This window comes from Leucopleurus acutus (assembly GCF_964270905.1).
Source record: "Leucopleurus acutus genome assembly, chromosome: 1".
In the NCBI taxonomy this organism is placed as follows: Eukaryota; Metazoa; Chordata; class Mammalia; order Artiodactyla; family Delphinidae; genus Leucopleurus; species Leucopleurus acutus.
Window position 1 is genome coordinate 203,805,882 of NC_139142.1, and position 16,903 is coordinate 203,822,784.

At 40.3% G+C, this 16,903-nt stretch overlaps 1 protein-coding gene across 1 annotated transcript in view; it reads right to left on the reverse strand.

Annotated features, from left to right (window-relative positions):
• Nucleotides 1-1,297: 1,297 nt before the first annotated feature.
• The window catches only part of RAB18 (RAB18, member RAS oncogene family), a 35,336-nt gene continuing 19,730 nt past the window's right edge, over nucleotides 1,298-16,903 (reverse strand). The window contains exons 3-7 of the mRNA XM_082847042.1: nucleotides 14,256-14,317; nucleotides 10,287-10,359; nucleotides 8,854-8,972; nucleotides 8,714-8,780; nucleotides 1,298-2,603 (exon numbers count right to left, since the gene is read on the reverse strand). Of these exons, the coding sequence (XP_082703168.1) occupies nucleotides 2,428-2,603; nucleotides 8,714-8,780; nucleotides 8,854-8,972; nucleotides 10,287-10,359; nucleotides 14,256-14,317 (497 nt within the window). The 3' untranslated portion in view covers nucleotides 1,298-2,427. The remainder of the gene's footprint in view (nucleotides 2,604-8,713; nucleotides 8,781-8,853; nucleotides 8,973-10,286; nucleotides 10,360-14,255; nucleotides 14,318-16,903) is intronic.

A 16,903-nucleotide genomic window follows, 5' to 3' on the forward strand; every position in this document is an offset into this window, starting at 1 on the left:
AAAAATCCTGAAAATCTTCTGTTACACATAGCAAAAGAATGATAAACCTGCTATGTTAAAACAAAAACTAGCCATAGCAGAGGGAGCGGTGGTTAAGAGTACGGACTCAGGAGTGAAAATGCCTTGACTGGAATCCAGCTCCATCACTGACTAGCTCTGTGATCTTTGGGAAGTTACTTAACCTATCTATGTTTCATTATCCTCATCTTTAAAATGGGCATAATGGCAGTACCAACCAATCTCTTAAGGTTGCTGTGAGGTTTAATGACATAATCCAGCACTTAGAACTGGACCTGACACCCAGTAAGCTTTCAATAAATGTTAACTATTACTGTTAATATAAATTGAAGTTATTTTTTTGTTTAGGTCTATCTCAGTACTCCCAGACTCAAAACACTATATTCTAATTGTTCTGATTTTCTCCATCTGCAAAAGGCACTTTAAAACTACTACAAATGACTGAGAAATGAAGAACTGACAAAATCCTGTTAAGTGACTAATTTTAGATATCACTACTACTTCACTTAGAAAACCTACACTATGAAACAAGAAGCTTGCAACAAAATAGTGACAATGTGAATAACACTGTATTCAGGACTTCCTCAGCTGATGAGAGTAATAGGGAAATGTATAATACTTCCTGCACAAATGCATCTAGGGAAAGCAGGCTATATTTATTTAAAAACTATAAAGGTTACAATATAAATCAAACAAAATTAGTTGTTAAAAGTTAAGTGACTCATATGTATCCAAATTCTGACCAAATCAAGACAATCCAATGCACAGAAAGAGTATTATATAGTTCAAGGAGCAAAAAGCAATAAACAGAAATGTCAATACAGAAACTACATAAATATACAAATCTACAGTTTTAATGTAACAACAAGTCGTTAAGTACATGTGTTAGCTATCTTTCTCCAACATTAAAGTAGTATATGTTTCATATTTAGTAAAAACATACATAATGCAGAAAACCTTTAATCAAATGTAATGTAGTCTAACAAGTGTGAACCACGTAGAATGTAAGGTTTTCTTATGTGAAGATGTACATTTCAGCCCATTATCACATATATTGCAAAGGTGACCCACAAAAATGTTTATCATTTGCACCTGTATACAGAGAACAAACTGCCTAGAAATTAATATTTCTTATTAATCTTACTGAGGGGTATTAGAGTAACCTGCCTGAAAGGACAAATTACTTATCTGGAGGCTTAAAATAGCAGAGATCAATGTAAATTAAATATATGAGTGAAAAAATATACAGTGTACAACAGCAAGAGGTTAGAAAACTGAATACTGTGGAAAAGATTTATTAGTCTGTACAAGTTGGTTTTGATAAACTATTGGCTACTTGTTACAGTAAATTACCAAGATTTTCATTGCAACAGTATTTTCCCACACACATCAAAATCTGGAAGCAATATGCCTTTCTCAAATTATAATTTAGTGTCTTTTCCCCCAACCCTCAAAACACAGAAGTAGGCTTTTGAGTATCAACTAGCCATTTATGGAAGTCATAAGATACAGATATTCATTAACATTACACAAGCTACGACTGAAGTGCTTGCACAAACACCACCAACATTTATGGAAAAAGGTGTTGTTTCTAAAAGTGGTCAAAGTACTACATGAGTTACGTAAACACACCATTCCTGTCCTTCTGAAAACAAAATGGGGGGAAACCTTATTGCCATCCTGTCAAATACCACATAAGCAAAAATGCTGCACAAAGGGTCATGAATCCCATGTACATATCACAGAATTAAAACTCCAGTTAAGCAACTGAGCTACTTGTGAACTAAATTAAAAGGAAGACCAAACTTCTTTAACATATCGATGCTATTTTAGAAGCATCATCAGAACAAACAGAGATTTAATTATAAATTGGCCTGGACTACATCCTGTAAAGAGAAATTTGCTTAGTACTAAAAGAGAATCCATCAGCAAACATCCTAGAAAAGTTATGGAATCATGCTTTTTGTTATTTCTGAAGGGAAATTTGCCAGGTTTGATGATACCTGTATGTCTCTCAGTGGTCCTAGGAGTTCTACATACCAATTAATTCAGTAATTGATGAGTATTTAAATGAAAAGGACACCAGAAATAGACCTTGTATCAACATACACTAGATAAGTGGATTTTTAAAAAATCACATGATGAATGTAAATCATAAAATCAAATGTACTTATAAAGGTACACCTATTTTATGTTACATAAAAAACTGCAGATTGCAAACTATGCATGCTTACCATAATGTTTTACCTGGAAACAGTCGATAAGTGGGATTTCTCGCAAGTATTTACTGCCATGATACAAAACAAATATGTGCAAACTGCAAGGACCCTAAAATAGCAGTTGAAGAGTTTATATACAGAAAGATGACGTTATCCGATCAAATATGCAAGAGATGGAGCTCCCCAGAGTTCATAACACAGAGCAGTAACCACCACAGGGCCCTCCCCCTTGCCCTTCTTCCCTGTGTGTCAGTTTGACTCCTTTATTCTGGTTCTCACTTTCCCACAGTCCAGGCGTCTGAATGATCTTTTCAACAAGTTCCTCAAAAGCACACTGTACGCCATCACAGGTTTTTGCACTTGCCTCTGAAATTCAAGGAAAAATGTCAGAGTATATTCTCTTCTGATCATATTTCTACGTTTTTCTGGAAAACTATTACAGCAGAAATATCAGCTGATGATATATAAAAAGCCAAATCTCTCCCCACAGGTTTAAGATTAGCGAATTTCCTGCAACTCTCAAAGTTGAGCTATTTAAGTTCTATCTATAAGACTAGCGGTATATAAGCCCAAGATTTTGTGATAGAGTTGTACATTTTAAAGCCCTACTCAAATACTACGCCAAAGTTCTTTCCTTAATTTTTTTTAGTTCTTAAAATTAGCCCCTGAAGCAGGTATCATTCCCGTTTTAGAATAAGGAAATCTAGGCTCTAAGTTAAACAATCTGGTTGCTCTGTGCCTGGGACCCAGCAGCTATAGGTGGTTGGATAAATGACATACAACCATGAACACTAGTCCCATTTTAAATTTATGCTTATGAGACGCATGTGGACACTTAGCCCTGCTCCCCAATCCAGCCCTGCTCCCCAATCCTGTATTTCCCCAGTGACTACCTTTTTTTCCAGTCTGAGATGACTATTTATTCCGTCATCTTAAAGCTCCTCTACCTCAGCTGATGATCTAGCTCTATATTGAGAAAACCCGAAACAACCTGGCAAGAACTCCTGATCATCCCACCGACAGGGTTCCCAGCCCACCCACATCTGTATCCTTAGGCTTTGCCTTCACTCCTGTTACAACAGGTGAACCATCCCGGCTGCCGTCTGAGGCCCCCCTTTGTCTAGTTCCCGGGATCCCATCCCTTCTCATTCACTGAAAAATCATGTGCCCTCTCTTCTGGATTATACCAGTCAGCTTCAAAGCCCACCAAAATTATTGTCCGTCTCATTAAACACCCACCTGCCCAACCAAACAACCTGCCCTCCAGCCCACACCTCCTCCAGTAGCCACCTAGTTTCTCTACTCTCTCAAAACTGTCACAAAGAGTTGTCCATATAAGTTGTTTCCACTTTATCTCAAAATTTTCTTCAAACTACTCTGATTAGACTTTTGTTCCCACCACTCCATGGAAACTATTCTTTTCAAGACTACCAAAGCCTGTGCCTTGTCAAATCCAACGTCCTTTACTCATTTGACCCCTTGCAGCATTTGATGTGGCCGACCGCCTTCTTCCTTTAAACACTTGGTTCACGTGGCCTGCAGGACCCTGAACACTCCCGGCACCTCCTCTCTCACTGGCGTATCTTTCACAGCCTTACTTGCTGGCACTCCTCTCTCACTGGCGTATCTTTCGCAGCCTTACTTGCTGGCACTCCTCTCTCACTGGCGTATCTTTCGCAGCCTTACTTGCTGGCACTCCTCTCTCACTGGCGTATCTTTCGCAGCCTTACTTGCTGGCACTCCTCTCTCACTGGCGTATCTTTTGCAGCCTTACTTGCTGGCACTCCTCTCTCACTGGCGTATCTTTCGCAGCCTTACTTGCTGGCACTCCTCTCTCACTGGCGTATCTTTCGCAGCCTTACTTGCTGGCACTCCTCTCTCACTGGCGTATCTTTTGCAGCCTTACTTGCTGGCACTCCTCTCTCACTGGCGTATCTTTCGCAGCCTTACTTGCTGGCACTCCTCTCTCACTGGCGTATCTTTCGCAGCCTTACTTGCTGGCACTCCTCTCACTGGTGTATCTTTCGCAGCCTTACTTGAGGGCACTCCTCTCTCACTGGCGTATCTTTCGCAGCCTTACTTGCTGGCACTCCTCTCTCACTGGCGTATCTTTCGCAGCCTTACTTGCTGGCACTCCTCTCTCACTGGCGTATCTTTCGCAGCCTTACTTGCTGGCACTCCTCTCTCACTGGCGTATCTTTCGCAGCCTTACTTGCTGGCACTCCTCTCTCACTGGCGTATCTTTCGCAGCCTTACTTGCTGGCACTCCTCTCTCACTGGCGTATCTTTTGCAGCCTTACTTGCTGGCACTCCTCTCTCACTGGCGTATCTTTCGCAGCCTTACTTGCTGGCACTCCTCTCTCACTGGCGTATCTTTCGCAGCCTTACTTGCTGGCACTCCTCTCACTGGTGTATCTTTCGCAGCCTTACTTGAGGGCACTCCTCTCTCACTGGCGTATCTTTCGCAGCCTTACTTGCTGGCACTCCTCTCTCACTGGCGTATCTTTCGCAGCCTTACTTGCGGGCACTCTCACTGGCGTTATCTTTCGCAGCCTTACTTGCTGGCACTCCTCTCTCACTGGCGTATCTTTCGCAGCCTTACTTGCGGGCACTCCTCTCACTGGTGTATCTTTCGCAGCCTTACTTGCTGGCACTCCTCTCTCACTGGCGTATCTTTCGCAGCCTTACTTGCGGGCACTCCTCTCACTGGTGTATCTTTCGCAGCCTTACTTGCTGGCACTCCTCTCACTGGCGTATCTTTCGCAGCCTTACTTGCTGGCACTCCTCTCTCACTGGCGTATCTTTCGCAGCCTTACTTGCGGGCACTCCTCTCACTGGTGTATCTTTCGCAGCCTTACTTGCTGGCACTCCTCTCACTGGTGTATCTTTCGCAGCCTTACTTGCTGGCACTCCTCTCACTGGCGTATCTTTCGCAGCCTTACTTGCTGGCACTCCTCTCTCACTGGCGTATCTTTCGCAGCCTTACTTGCTGGCACTCCTCTCACTGGCGTATCTTTCGCAGCCTTACTTGCGGGCACTCCTCTCACTGGCGTATCTTTCGCAGCCTTACTTGCGGGCACTCCTCTCACTGGTGTATCTTTCGCAGCCTTACTTGCTGGCACTCCTCTCACTGGCGTATCTTTCGCAGCCTTACTTGCTGGCACTCCTCTCACTGGCGTATCTTTCGCAGCCTTACTTGCTGGCACTCCTCTCACTGGCGTATCTTTCGCAGCCTTACTTGCGGGCACTCCTCTCACTGGCGTATCTTTCGCAGCCTTACTTGCTGGCACTCCTCTCACTGGCGTATCTTTTGCAGCCTTACTTGCTGGCACTCCTCTCTCACTGGCGTATCTTTCGCAGCCTTACTTGCTGGCACTCCTCTCTCACTGGCGTATCTTTCGCAGCCTTACTTGCTGGCACTCCTCTCACTGGTGTATCTTTCGCAGCCTTACTTGAGGGCACTCCTCTCTCACTGGCGTATCTTTCGCAGCCTTACTTGCTGGCACTCCTCTCTCACTGGCGTATCTTTCGCAGCCTTACTTGCTGGCACTCCTCTCTCACTGGCGTATCTTTCGCAGCCTTACTTGCTGGCACTCCTCTCTCACTGGCGTATCTTTCGCAGCCTTACTTGCTGGCACTCCTCTCTCACTGGCGTATCTTTCGCAGCCTTACTTGCTGGCACTCCTCTCACTGGTGTATCTTTCGCAGCCTTACTTGAGGGCACTCCTCTCTCACTGGCGTATCTTTCGCAGCCTTACTTGCTGGCACTCCTCTCTCACTGGCGTATCTTTCGCAGCCTTACTTGCGGGCACTCTCACTGGCGTTATCTTTCGCAGCCTTACTTGCTGGCACTCCTCTCTCACTGGCGTATCTTTCGCAGCCTTACTTGCTGGCACTCCTCTCACTGGTGTATCTTTCGCAGCCTTACTTGAGGGCACTCCTCTCTCACTGGCGTATCTTTCGCAGCCTTACTTGCTGGCACTCCTCTCTCACTGGCGTATCTTTTGCAGCCTTACTTGCTGGCACTCCTCTCTCACTGGCGTATCTTTCGCAGCCTTACTTGAGGGCACTCCTCTCTCACTGGCGTATCTTTCGCAGCCTTACTTGCTGGCACTCCTCTCACTGGCGTATCTTTCGCAGCCTTACTTGAGGGCACTCCTCTCTCACTGGCGTATCTTTCGCAGCCTTACTTGCTGGCACTCCTCTCTCACTGGCGTATCTTTCGCAGCCTTACTTGCTGGCACTCCTCTCACTGGCGTATCTTTCGCAGCCTTACTTGCTGGCACTCCTCTCACTGGTGTATCTTTCGCAGCCTTACTTGCGGGCACTCCTCTCTCACTGGCGTATCTTTCGCAGCCTTACTTGAGGGCACTCGTCTCTCACTGGCGTATCTTTCGCAGCCTTACTTGCTGGCACTCCTCTCACTGGCGTATCTTTCGCAGCCTTACTTGCTGGCACTCCTCTCACTGGCGTATCTTCCGCAGCCTTACTTGAGGGCACTCCTCTCACTGGCGTATCTTCCGCAGCCTTACTTGCGGGCACCCCTCTCTCTGCTGGCTTCTGATTGCTGGAGCGCCCCAGCGTTCAATCATCAGCCCTTTTCTATCCAGTTTTTCCTGTAGTGATTGCTCTAATCCCATGACTTTAAATACCACCTAAATGCCAGTGGCCACGATGTCCACTGGTTGTCTGAAAGACAGTTCTTACGTCTAAGCAGAACTCTTGGTTCCCTATTCCTCTGCCTAAACCTGTTCTCATCTCAAACTTCCACATCTCAGTTACGGCACCACCATTCACCCAGCTGCTCATGCCAGAGACCTGAACTTATCCTGACTGCTCTCTTCCCTTATCCTCCACACCCAACCTATGTGCTGTCAGCTCTACCCTCAAAGCGTCTCCTGGATCTGCCAACTTCCCACCAGCCATGACTGCCACCACAGTCAGCGCCACCAGCACCCCTCATCTAGGCCACTGTAAGAGAATAAGCACCCTCTTGCTTCTGCTTCTCACGGGCCATTTGCTACACAAATGAGTCTCTTTAAAAGAATATCAAGTCACAGCACTACTCCCTTGCTTTCCACCTTGCTTAGAATAAAATTCATTTCTTTACCGTATCCTAGGAGGTCCAACATGACCTTTTAAGATCTCTTGTCCCATCATCACCACCCTTTCCTCCAGCACACGCTCTGCTCCAGCCCACAAGCTTCCTTCCTGTTGCTCAGACACACTAAGCTGGTTCCTACCTCAGGAAATACTCGTTATTCTCTCAGCCTGAGACACTCTCCGTCTTGATCTTCATACCACGAATTCTTGCTCAAATGGCACTCTCTCAAAGAACTTTTCCGTATTACCTCCCACCCTGGTCATTCCCTCTTCCCTTACTATGTTTTATTTCCTGCATAGCACTACTTACTTATACGAGTCTGTTTCCCAGCCTGGAATGTAAACTCCCTGAGGACAGGAAGTTGGACCATTTTGTTCACTGTTGTATCCTCAGTGTTCAATAAATATTAATTGAACAAACTAACATATAGAAATGAAAGACACCTAGCAAGTAAGCAGTAGAGACCCTACTCAATCCCTGTCTAAAACTCCCTACACCTTCCACATACACCACCCCACTTCTCTTTATATGTCATGTTCTCCCATTTCCATTTCCTGATTCCTACTGGGTTCTAATACAGTGGAATAGCTAAAACAGTAATTCCTAAGGCTGGCTTCACATCAGAATTAACTAGGGTGTTTCTTATAAACTGCCTTCGAGGCTCTGTTTCAGACCCGTGATAAGTAAGGCCCAGAGAGTGTAACTTTTAAAAGCTCCCAACTGGTAGAGCCAGTCCACTATGCCAGACAAGGGGCCAACAAACATCTTCTGTAAGTGGCTAGAGAGTAAATATTTTAGGCTTTGACGCCATACTGCCTCGCACTGTAATGGCAACTCTGCCACGAAGCACAAAGGCAGCCACAGACAGCAACGCAGGTGAGTGGGCATGGTGTGTTCCCATACAAACAGTGGGGCCACATCTGGCCCGTGCTGTATTTGCCAACACTAGCTCTACTGTGCTTCTCACATATTAACGTGCATACAGATCACATGAACATCTTTCTCAAATGCAGATTCTAATTCAGAAAAACTGGGCTAGGGTCTGAAATGAAGCATTTCTAACAAGCTCTCAGGTGGTGCCACTGCTGCCAGCACATGAACCAGCAGGTGCGACTTCAGGGCTGGGTCCCTGGCTTTCCTGAAGGAGAGGAATGGTGTGACTCTTCTGTAAGGCTTCACATGATGTGAGATCCTATTCTTTTTCACAGAAAGAAAAATAAGGAACCTGGTTCTACAGTTGGTTAGTTTTATAGCACAAGACAACCATGAGCTATATACACACATTTTATGGTTCATAAAGAGAACAATGTAACAGAAACTCCATTTAAAAACTCTTTATTAATAATGAAAAGATAAAGATTCACACACCTACCTATAAATAACATGGAATGCTTCCGTGCAAACTTCAGGCCTTCATTTCTGTCAACTTCACGATTTTCCTAAAAGATAAATCAAAGATTAAGAAAAGCTACCAAAATATAGAGCCAAACTGCCAAGTGTCTGACTTCTCACCTTATCAATTTTATTTCCAACTAGCATGTTTACTATGTCATTTCTCGTGCAGTACGTTTCCAACTCATTTAACCAATTATCCAGTTTAACAAAGGTGTCTCTTCTTGTGACATCATAAACTGAAATAAAAAGAATCATTTATTAAATATCAAAAGTAAGAAACAATGGCATTACATTTCTGATATGTACTAGGAACTGACATTACTATACAGACAAGTCTGTTTTTTAAGCCTTCAATGCTTAAAAATCAGTGCCTACTGATCCAGATGGAAGAAACAAGTGTATTTTAAAAAAAAAATATGCATTTACATACATACTTCAACTTTATTTACATATGTTGTGAGAGAAATGAAATTATATCCTATGTGATAACTGAAAATTAAGCAAAACAACAGCTGTGTCTCCATTTATAACAATAAAAAAAGTTTGTCTGAAAACCAAAAGGTGTTTAGATTCAAATCTGTGGCAAAATACCAAAAAATTTTACATAAATTTCAGCATCTATGACCCTGTTATTTTATTTCTCACAAGGACCAGAATTTGAAAATTTGAAAAAATATGTAAAGTTAGTGGGTGGAATCCTGATCGTCTTCCTCTGCTTTCACTTTCATGTCCCATCACTCTGCATTTTACTAAAGAGCTTATTAATTTAAAGTGTTTTCTAAACTTAGGAGATGCTGAACCAAAACTATGAGAGTCACTGTCAAATTAACAGAAATGAAACCAAAGCCTCACAAGTCATGATATATAAGAAGAGATTTCTCCCTACAATTGATCAATATTCATTTTAAACAGTTTCTCAGGAATATTAAGAACAAGCACTTTTCAATAAATTACATTGAAAATCCACACTTGGCTTTTAAGTTCTGTGCAATTATAAATCAATAGTACTAAGTGCTCTGTGCTATTTTTCAAGACTAAGAAAACAGATTCTGCTAAGCAACCAACACTCTCCTTCTTTTATAATCTGGCAGTTAATATTTGTAAGCTGCTGACTAAAGATTGGTTTCTGGTAATACTCTAAGACAGACCAATGACAGGAGGACTGGTCCTCAATTATGTCCTCAGCAACACGCGCTTTTAAACCAGATAAATTATAGGGGTGTTTTATTTTAGGTAAGCGATTTTTAGGTTGTACTTTTAAAAATGTTTTCTATGTATCTTCTTTCAGAAAAATGCATAAATCCAAACCACTCCTTAGTACATGTGTCTGATCTTTATTTTTTAATTGCTAGACAAAGGGCTGAAACAAAATTTTAAAAGTGTAAATATTCATTAATATTACATGAAGTTAATGTAACTTCAAGTCACATAAAAGTAGCCCTAAAGAAAAACGAAAGAAAAACTTATTGACCTTCACAAACAAGGAAAATTAGAAATTCCCCAGTAATAAAACAATATTTTTTAAACGGTATATTAAAGTAAAACCTTACCTAATATAACACCCTGTGCACCTCTATAATAGCTGGGAGTTAATGTTCTGAACCTTTCTTGACCAGCAGTATCCTAAAAGTGGCAATAAATTATTATTAAACAAAACAAAGTATAAATAAAAACCTTCAACATACTAATTTAAAAGCAGAAAGTTGAACAGCATTATTAAAATATCAAGCTCATTTAAAACTTAAAATTTAAATAAGACATTTTTTTTTACTGACAAGTGTAACATAAAAACTAACAAATACTGCCTCATCTCTAGAAAAAATGTAACAAAGTATAGGTTTTCTACAATTTTGAATTTAAGATTTTTATCACACATGAAACTCATTTCATTGAAAGCCATTGTTCTCAACTCCGGTGGCACAATAAAATTTCCTGGGAAATGAAAATACAGACGCCTAGCTTGAACCCATGAAGATTCTGACTTAACTAGGGTATGACAGAAGTTTTAATACTCTTCCCACCAGGTGATTCTGACACAGAATCAAGGTTGAGAACCAATGATTTAAAGAGAATTACAGGGGTGTTTTATTTTAAGTAGGCAATTTTTAGGTTGTACTTTAAAAAATGTTTTCTATGTATCTTCTTTCAGGAAAATGCATTAAAACCAAACCACTCCTTATTACATTTCTGACTCATATTAGGGGTAATGAATATAAGACGTACACAAGCTAGGAAATGTAAATTTCACAAGGAAGGGACCACATCTGCTCAATCACCAGTTTAACTCCAGAGCCCAGAGAAATTCCTGCCATAGAATAGTTGCTCAACTTTTGTTGTAAACTAATTAGCAAGTCTCTTCTTCTGGGCCTGGTTCCTTCTGTCTTCTTTCTACCATCCTCGGACTGTGGCTCAAGTCTACCTAAGATTAAGCAAAGCAGCAGTTCGTAAACTGCTGCCTCAGCCCACCACCTGTTTCATTATATGTTTTTATTAAATAAAGTTTTCCTGGAACACAGCCAGACCCATTCACTTATGTACTGCTGGACGGCCCACCTTGGGGTTGAACTAAATATCTTCCAGTCTTTTAAGAAAAAGTTTGCAGTCTGCTAATGTAAAATAACCTGAAGAAAAGGAAAGACGTACATCAAATGTCAACAACTGCCGTCCCATGGCTGTAAGTGTGAGTTCAGCTGTGGGGCAAGCAGAAGCTCAGATGGATCAGAATTTATAACAACTATATAATTTATATGTTTAAATAGTCAGAAGTTAGATCTTTGCTTGCCTTCAAAACAGGCATTTGCAGTAAGTAATAACATCTTTGTAAGATAAAGGAAGCAGAGCTTATTATATGTGGTTTTATTTTCTGATGGAAGAAGAGAGGATTATTAAAGACAGAAACGGACAAAGCTGGAAAGGATCTAGAAAGGCTAAATGACAGAATGTGGGGAGTAGAAGTGAGGGAAGGATGTAGCGAAGAACCACCTCAGAGGTGGGTGCCAAGTAGGTCATGATGTGTGGGCCGCACTTTCGGGGGCACAGGAGGCAGGGCTGGGCCTGACTCTATTCTGTTTGAATAATCCTAGAAGGAGCATCCAAGTGGGAGAGGAGCTGATTTTATTTACATGAAGTAGATTCATATATTTCTAATCCTGAGTGAGAAGGCCTTCCTAAATATGACATGACACCCAGATGCATGAAGAAAATAACTGATTTAATCATGTAAATACTGAACCCTTGGTATGGCAAGAACACCCCTCCCCAACACCATGCTCTCTCCCCGCGCCCCCCACACTCATCCTCAACAAGATTTGAAAGTAAATGACAAACTAGGGGAAAAAGTCTGCAGCGTATGACAGAGTTAGTATTACACACACACACAAGAACATTAATGTATACTCCTCTTAAATAAGATTTTAAAGACAAATGACAGAGTGGAAAAAATGTGGCACATGACAAAAAGCTAGTATTTTTATTATATAAAGACTTTAATCATGAAAAAGATGAACACTAATATAAAAAGGGCAAAGCATATAAGAAAATTCATTAAAATATAATCAATAAATATGCAAGAAAAAAGCTCACTAATCAAAAGAAATGCAAATATAAGTGAAAAATTATTACTCAGAAAGGCAAAAATGAGAAAGATTAACAATATATAGTACAGAAGACCTTTTTCCTATACCCCAATGTTAAGTCTTCATATTCTTTGAGACAGTAATTCAGCTTCTAAGTATACACTGTAAAGTAACTGGACAAGTACACACAGATGTAAAAATTAGTATGCTCATCACAGCACTTCTGATCTTTGTGAAAAACTATTAACGGTGTAAATATCTTAAGATGGTCATTTAAACTGATGTACTTCTATATTTATTGACACAGAACAATGTACATAGTGTGTTGGGGGGAGGGTGACAAGCAGGTGAATCCTTCCTTTCAGAAAGCTGCATATACAACACGTGTAACAATGTGCATGTGTCTGACATATTTTATAGGATGTTCACTAAAATGCAGACATTGGTTAAAGATGAACTTTCTTCTCTATTAATTTCATACTATTTTGATTATACTTTTTAGAATGAAACTATATTATCCTTGCAGTCAGGAGAAGCCTCTCTTATTTAAAAAATATTTATAAGCCAATGATAAAGATGTCACTTCAGTAATACCTGCCAACCTTTTTATTGAGCAGGAACTAGGAAGTAAATTAAAAACAAACAAAAAACCTCTTGTATGAAAGTAAGATCTCACAGCAACCATCAAGCCTCAGATCCTATTCTAAATTGTATATGTCCCAGCAGGAGCAAGGGCAGAAGAGGTAATAAATCAAACAAGGAAAACACGGAAAATCAGGCTCCACTTCAGTTCGGAAAGAAGGGAGCATTCTTAAACTTCAATGTATATTTTACTATGGTCTAGTCCAACATTTTCCAAATTGTTTCTTGTTAGACATTACTGTACTGATTGATATTAAACATATTTTGGGGAAGGGACAAACAGGCTACCAATCATGTAAAGCATTGTATCTTAGAAAAAAACACAAAAAAAACATAAGACACACAGTCATTTGGAATAAAGTGTGTGTTAGAAATAGTGTGCCATTCAGAGAATGCCATTAACATGAATGAGATCATACAATGCATGAACACTTGCTGTTTCAATGTGTAATTGACACCCACCCAGCCAGCATTTACTACTTAGCCACCGAAGTATGACTCAATTTGATGACTGCAGACCAGTCCTAATATTATTATCATGTTATAAAAATATACTTAGATATTTAACTATAGCATATGTGGGAATTAGCTTATGAGTATATTTTTATATGTAATATATTTAATATATAAGCAATCGTACTTAGATGGAGAGACAGAGATAGGAAGGAAGGAAGGAGAGGCGGAAAGAGGAGCAGACGGACGCAGACTGAGTAACCTGGACGTTCCGGCAGCTAGTGCTACCTTATTCAGCACTACCAGGAAGAGGTCTAGTTAGCAGAGAATGCGGATCAGAACAGTTGGATTACCAGGCAAATGAAAAGACGCTAGTAAGTAAACACTCAGCATCAGTATTTAAAAAAAATCCAAAGTTGGCAAGCTCAAATTTTATAGATATTTACACTAACAAACATGAAAAATCATTTTTTCTATCGCTTCATTCCCTTCTCCACAGCAACTGTCTTTAGCATTAGTTCAGAGTAGGTTGTCTTTTTAAAACTTTAACGAAACACATTCAATAACAATGATTCTCTCTGGTAGACGATGATTTTTTTAATACTCTGTTTTCAAATATTCTGAAGGGATTATATATTTTAAAAATCTGAGTAAGTAAAAGAAGTCTCTGCCTGATTACAGAATTATAAGATATAACTATTTATGTCTATCCTTTAATCAACATCAAATCTCCCAAGGTATTAAACACACATTGCTCATTCACCTCTAGAACACTACACACATCAATTTCTGCTTCTTCAAAAAGTACAAGTTTAATATTTACACAGAATACATTTTAAAAATTCTTACCCATATTGCAAGTTTAGCCTTATTTCCATCCACTGAAATTGTTTTCACCTTAAAGTCAACACCTTGGAAAAATGAAAATTTTGATAAGAATTCCAGTAAAACATACATTTTAAATCAATTACCAAGAAAATGAAGAAACAGAAAAGCCACTTTATTAAATGCCCAAATTCACATCCGAATTCTTAGAGTTATGGATGTGAAGATAGAAGAAAAAGTGTCACTAAAGTTTAGCAGCTTAGAATTTAATCGAGAAAAATGAAAACCAAATGCTTGTAAAATTTATTCACCTACCTGTACTTCTTGAAAAAGCAAACGTTTTATTGAAAAAAATGAAAGTGTAAGGTGTAAGGTGGTGATCGACCCGGCACATTAAAAGCCAAGAGCTAGAGTTCACCGTGCTGATGTAGAGATCTCTGGCTGACTGTGGGTTGGGGCACTTTCCCAGGGCCCCCTAAGCTATTATTAGGAGCGTTGTCCACAGCTTGCCAACACCCTAAGTCAGATTCTGGCTGTGGGCAGCTTGGAAGACTGGTAAAATTATAAAGGGGCACCTCTTTTCTCGCCTTAAGAATTCTTTGTTTTTGTTTGTTTTTATCCTAAAAAACAGTATTCATTTTATATAACCTTATCAATAATCACTTGCTACTGCACAATTGCAAAAAGAGAATTTACACACAAAAACGCTTATGCCCAATCCTTTAAGATTCTTCATAAGTTAAAGAGGAGTGCTCGAAGAGCAGTGAAATCTGTATGTACTGATTTATATGAAGAGAAGACAAGTTCCATAAGAAGTCACATTGGGCTCTACTACAGCAGCCCCCAAAACCTCTCCCTGCCCTGGAAAAGGACTTGACACATGCCATCTGGCTTAAATGACAGTAACTGCCCACATGTCTTAAGAGAGTATCAGAAATAATGTGCAGTCTATCCCACTGGCCAGAGGGAAAATATTAACTCAAGACACTTGGAAAGAAACTTTCAAGAGATTTTAGCTTATCACAATTAATTCAAAACAGCCACAACTAAGATGATATATGTAAATGCTCAAATACTAAATGCTTCCTAGAACACCTGTCGCCAATATGGAAAAATATTAGTAATTCTTGGATGATTTCTGATAATCCATTACACACACAAATTAGGTAATAAAAACGCCTTTCAAAACATGCATTACACCAGGTCTTTCTGCATGCCAAAGATTAAAAAAAAACAGGTGTCTTGGGCTAAGGTGATAAAGAAGTTGATGAAGTCATTCCTAGAATGTCAGGCAACCACAAGTTAAAGGACAGTGCCAATTGCACAGTCCAAGGAAAACCTAAGTGCAGTTTCTTTGAGGCAAAACAAACAAAAAATTCTATATATTAAGTAATCTTGTATTCACCAGGTCTAGATAAAGAAATCTGCCACACCATTTTTATAAAAAATATGAAATTATTTACATTTTACTCATATAGCTTAAAAAAAAGACACCCAAACTTGAGAAAATGTGGATGAAGAAATGGTTCTGACTTGGTAGAGGTACTAAATGAAGGCCACTGGTAGACATCGCAAAGAGACAGCCTGTCACACATGCTCCACAGTTAAATTCTCAAGGTTCTTCAGAGAAGATAGAAAGAACTTTTCTATTCTTAAACACCTAAGACAAATCTGCTCAAGGGCAGACTGCTACCAGCTAGTCTACCCAGGAAAAGAAACTCAATGTTCCCGGAATGTTTGTGTTCTCCTTCCCTCCCCCAATATCCTCTTTCTCTTTTATAATTTCCTGCATATATTCCTTGGCAGTCTAATGACTTTCTCTGTCATACGTATAATTTGCATATCAATAACTGTCTCCAGGTTACTCTTCTGACATGTTAGATTTGAAAGCTACAGATAACACCCTCAGGAAACACTGCCCCTGGAGTCCTACCATCAAAGTCAAGAGACAGGCAACCTGAAAGGGTACCTCTCCTGGACACAGGACCTTCAGTTCCCATCCACCCTCCCTTGGTTCCTCTGGTGGATCTCGTGTGCAGACATTGATCTCTTCAGCTCTTAGATGCTCAAACTGCTTCCTCACCAAGTCTGGGTCTTCTGTTTTGCAAGTGGCTGTTAATTTGCCTTATTGGTGGCAGCAGTGGGAATATTTCTGATAAATTTCATTTTGCCAACTTCTCACTACATTTGATTGAACTATCTTTTCAACCTTCTCATGCGGATGACAAACAAGGAGCTCATAATAGAAGCAGACTGTTTAGGAAAAAACACTCCTGTGTTTCTCCTCTACAACATTGAACACTTCTGTGACCCAATACGTAGGGTTTTTCCCACAACTACCAATTCTTTGACTTTCCAGGGACACCAGCTGGGTGTCCCACGATTCAATTCAGTTCTGACACGATCTACCTGAAGTTAAGAGATAGATCCCACAGGGTAAGGGCGAAGTCCCACAAGACTGCCACACCCCCATTTCAGAGTCCAATCTCAAGTCCACGTTGTTACCTGTGCTTCTGACCAACTGGCTATAAATCAGAGGTTCCCATAATCCCTCCTCAATTAGATTAATTTGATATAGTAGCTCAAAGAACTCAAGAAAACAGTTTACTTACTTACTAGATTATCATTTTATTATAAAAGGATACAACCCAGGAACAGCCAGAGGGAAGAGA